The sequence below is a fragment of the Acanthisitta chloris genome, unplaced genomic scaffold (genome assembly GCF_000695815.1).
Source record: "Acanthisitta chloris isolate BGI_N310 unplaced genomic scaffold, ASM69581v1 scaffold4544, whole genome shotgun sequence".
Taxonomy (NCBI): domain Eukaryota; kingdom Metazoa; phylum Chordata; class Aves; order Passeriformes; family Acanthisittidae; genus Acanthisitta; species Acanthisitta chloris.
This window is the reverse complement of record NW_008670838.1, coordinates 1,015-5,038: the sequence shown is the minus strand read 5'-3', so window position 1 is coordinate 5,038 and position 4,024 is coordinate 1,015. Positions and strand designations below refer to the sequence as shown.

The following is a 4,024-nucleotide window of genomic DNA, read 5'->3' as shown; positions in this document are numbered from 1 at the left end:
AAGAGTGTCTGGTGCCCTCATCTCCCCCTCCAAGCTCCAGCTCCCTTCATTTGTGAATGCAGCAGCCCAAATCTTAAAAGGAGCAATTAAAGGTTGGATTTAATGATCATAAAGGTCTTTTCCAACCTAAAAAAAATTCTGTTTCTATGATAATGAAATTATCTTCATGTGCTTCTCTATTCTGTTTGTAAGAATCTCTGCACAGAGGGGGTAACACACAGGGATTTTGCAGCACATGTTCAGAGCTTCAGGGCAGTTTTAGAGCAGCTCCTTTGCTGGAATCATTTAATCCAGCACTGAATTACCCTGCACGAGGAAATCCAAGGAAGTATCAATCCCAATTCCCTCTAACACACTGTAGTGGCTGAGCAGGAGCTTGGGCTGCTGCTCATCAGTTTTCACTGGAATTTCTCCAGTTTCAGGCCATCTCTAATAACTGCACCTCCAGCTGACTCTGCCGTTCCATTCACCTACCACAGTCACTCCAATGCACAAGAAAAAGCTATTTCTGCAGGGTTTACACCCTCAAACTTCCAAATTTTATTTGGAATTAATTCAGGAGAGAATTTCCCGAAGAGAACACTCTCAGGAACCAGTAACTCTGTCAGGATTATGTGGCAGCCACTTAATTCCAGGTTTCCCAACGTAAGGAGCACCCTGCCCAGCAACTGAGCAGAGTTCCTGCTTTTAAGAGATGACCTCAGAATTCCTGTACTCCTCTTTCCACAGCCACGTGGGGTTTGTTGTTTTTAGATGGATGGCAGCTACATGACACCAGGCACTTGGATCCCTTCCATGCTCACGGGGTCTGGCTGTGTTCATACTCCAGAGTTGCACAGGTGAAAAGATATTGAGCCAATTTAATTTTATCAGGGAAAGATCAGTTTAAATCAGTGTAAATAAATGCTGGTTTGTTCTGGGAATTAAATCCACACTGTTTTTATGGAGTTAGACCATAATCAATAGATATTTCCAACAGAAATAGATATTGGAATTCTGTTGGAAATACCTATTGGTTATGGTCTAACTCCCTAATGAGTGAATGAAGGATGTTGACAGCACAGCAAGGATTTACTGTGCAGTGTGACATTTCCATCTTAGCTCATCCAGAGCTGCTAACGACAAGAACAAGGCCCAGGAAGCCTCCAGGGATCCCAGCAGGATAGCTGGGAGTTTGCATCACTGTATCTCCTTGGAATTTTTGCTCCTAATGTGTCCATGGCTGATTTAAAGTGAGGATTTTGCCAAAATCATCTCCTTTAAGTTAACAAAAATTAGCCAATTAACCGAAAGTCATATCCTCATGAGAGTACGATGGTGAGACACTGGCACAGGTTGCCCAGGGAAGTAATGAATGCCCCAACCCTGGTAGTGTTCAGAGTCAGGCTGGATAAATCCTTGAGCAACCTGCTCTGGTGGGAGGTGTCCCTGCCCAGGGCAGGGGTTTGGGTTGGATGATCTCTAAGCTCCACTCCAACCCCTTAGCATACTATGATACTATGATAAATCAGTGGCCTTCAATCTGTGAGCACAGAGCTTGGGGAATAAGTGATCTGTGGAAGGGGAGTGAAAAAGCCAATCTTTGTCAGGAAAGTTCCTTTTGGGACAATGAAACATTCCAGGAGAGTCAGAAAATCCCTGCTGTACAGTATTCCCTGTTGCCCTGGCCAACTGCACAGCACAACAGTAGTGGCAGCTCTGAGCTGAAGGAGTTTAAAGGCAAAGGAAGGCTGAAAACCTTTCGGTTTCTGTTTCTGCAAGAGCTTCTATCAGTGAACTGTGGACAGTTTGCAGCATTTGCTCACAGGAGAATTTCTACACACAGGGATTAGTAACTCTCATCAGAGCCAGAGGCTGAGGGTCCAGGTAAATTCTCTGTGCCACACAACTCATCAGGGACAGAACACAATCCAGGCCTTTTGCTTCCTGGGATGCTCTTTGCATTCATAACTTTGAGGATGCCATAAATAAAAGGAAAATACAAATTCAGGCAGAATTTGGAGCTGAGCAGCTACAGAGTAACAAGGTGAGGGCTGACCACCTCCATGAGGTGAGCTGGAGGGGTCTGACAGCTCTCAAGCACATGCCTGTTTCCTGGAAGAGAAGCATTTCTGTCCTTCCCAGCACAGATTTGGGATCAGATCCATATCTGCCTCTCCATTCCTGTGTATTCTTCTTGGTGAGCCTCTTCTTTCGGAGAAGGAAAACATCAAGAGGAGCTGAGCACTCCGCAGGACCTCAGAGCTCAACTGGGGTGTGGTTGTTTTCAAAGTTACAACAAACAACTGCAACAGAGGGAAAACCCCTTCCTGCAGCCCCCGGGGAGCACCTGCTCCACCACACTGACTGCTGTGAGGGTGTCCCTGAAATCCAGACTCAGCCACATTTCCCTTTGGTCATCTCAGGACAGCCTGTTTGCAGGTTTCTAACTGCTAAAAAGAACATGAGACTGGGAATGGAAGTGGGAAATGCAAATAACTGGACTCACTGGTATTTTAGTCGGGTGCTGATCTCGGATCAGTCGTACATCTTCCACTCTTTGCTCTGCAAGAGATCACAACGAAACTGTTTAAACATCCACAGTTAATGCTGTTATTCCCTTATTTCCACCACTGGAGAGAGGGACTGTGTGTTGGTAAAGGCCAGGAGGGCAAATTCAAGGCAAAGCAGTTTCCAAATGCCCCAATCCTGGCAGTGTTCAGAGCCAGGTTGGCTAAAGCCTTCAGCAGCCTGTTCTGGGGGGAAGTGTCCCTGCCCAGGGCAGGGATTGGGACTAGATGATCTATAAGGTCCATTCCAATCCCTAAAATTCTATGATTCCAAATGGGACAGCACTGTCAGGAGCTCTCCTGTGACAGCCCATCCTCTGCTCCTAACCTAAGCTGACAAGTGCTCCTGCCTGGCACTCCATGTTAAAGGAGGTCATTTCCTCCCCATGCTCCTTCTTTTCTGCCCACTGAGGCAGACGTTTAACCTCCTCCATTTATGGCCTCAAATTACACCACCCAGAGTTAACATCCTAAACATCCTGTGCTGTTTCTGTGAGCTCCCACAAGAGGAAATCGTCACCAATTAGCTGAGCCCCAGGACTGGCCGAAGCCTGGTGGCATCAGCTTTCACCATAAGCTCTCCTGTTACCGAATTCCAGGTTTTATTTGGATCCTGCCTCGCCCATTGTTGCGGGGGCTGCCGCGGGCTGCGGAGTACCTAAGGCATTTCGCTGCCAATTTTCAGGATAAAGTTCACCTCTCCTCAGACAGAAGTATTAATAGAACAGATATTAGGAGCCAGGCTAAAGTACACGAGGCAGAGTAAACAGGCCAGTGGCTTCCAGAGGCTGTTGCATCTGCTTTCATATTCAGTGAACTCATTGTTAACCCCTCCGGTTCTTTGCAGAAGGCTGGGACTTTCCAGGCTGTCTCTGTGTTATAAACAGCTCTGGGAGAGATGATTTAGTGTTGCATCATGGCTTGAACACACACCTGCCGAGGGAGAGGAGCACTTAGAGCAGCACCTGCCCAGCTTCCTGCTGGAATGCTAATGGCAGGACACTCACTCAGCAATAACATCACTCAGTCTCCATTAGTCCCTGTTTGTGTCCATGAAATACAGCCCTGCACGAGCCCAGTAAGGAAATGCAGCTCAGGTGAATCACAGCTAGAAGTGAATCAAGCAATGCAAGCAGCATGCAAAGCCTTCACCTGGAATTCATCCTGCCCCACATCCCAAGCCACACTCCAACAATGGACACTCCAAAGGCAGAGATTTCTACCTCATTAAAAAATTAAAAACCAAAAAAAGAGATATGAGGAGGGAGTGAGCCCAACCATCAACCTGGTGAGCACACAGAGGTCAGAGTAACTCTTCAGCTGGAACAGGTTTGCTCACAGCAATGTTATTCCCCAGCACTCCCTGGAGTAGGAGGGACATAAACAGGACAAATCAGGAAGATTATTGCATTTGGTGTGTTCAAACCCAGGCTCCAGTGAGCCCCAGATAAACACTGTTCTCTGACGACATTAGT

At 46.9% G+C, this 4,024-nt stretch overlaps 1 protein-coding gene across 1 annotated transcript in view; it reads right to left on the bottom strand.

Moving 5' to 3' along the window:
- LOC103801408 (microtubule-associated proteins 1A/1B light chain 3B) overlaps positions 1-2,544 on the bottom strand; it is a gene marked incomplete at its 5' end in the record, with an annotated part of 5,527 nt that extends 2,983 nt beyond the window's left edge. Inside the window, one exon of the mRNA XM_009073822.1 lies at positions 2,489-2,544. Within this exon, the coding sequence (XP_009072070.1) occupies positions 2,489-2,544 (56 nt within the window). The remainder of the gene's footprint in view (positions 1-2,488) is intronic.
- Positions 2,545-4,024: the final 1,480 nt, after the last annotated feature.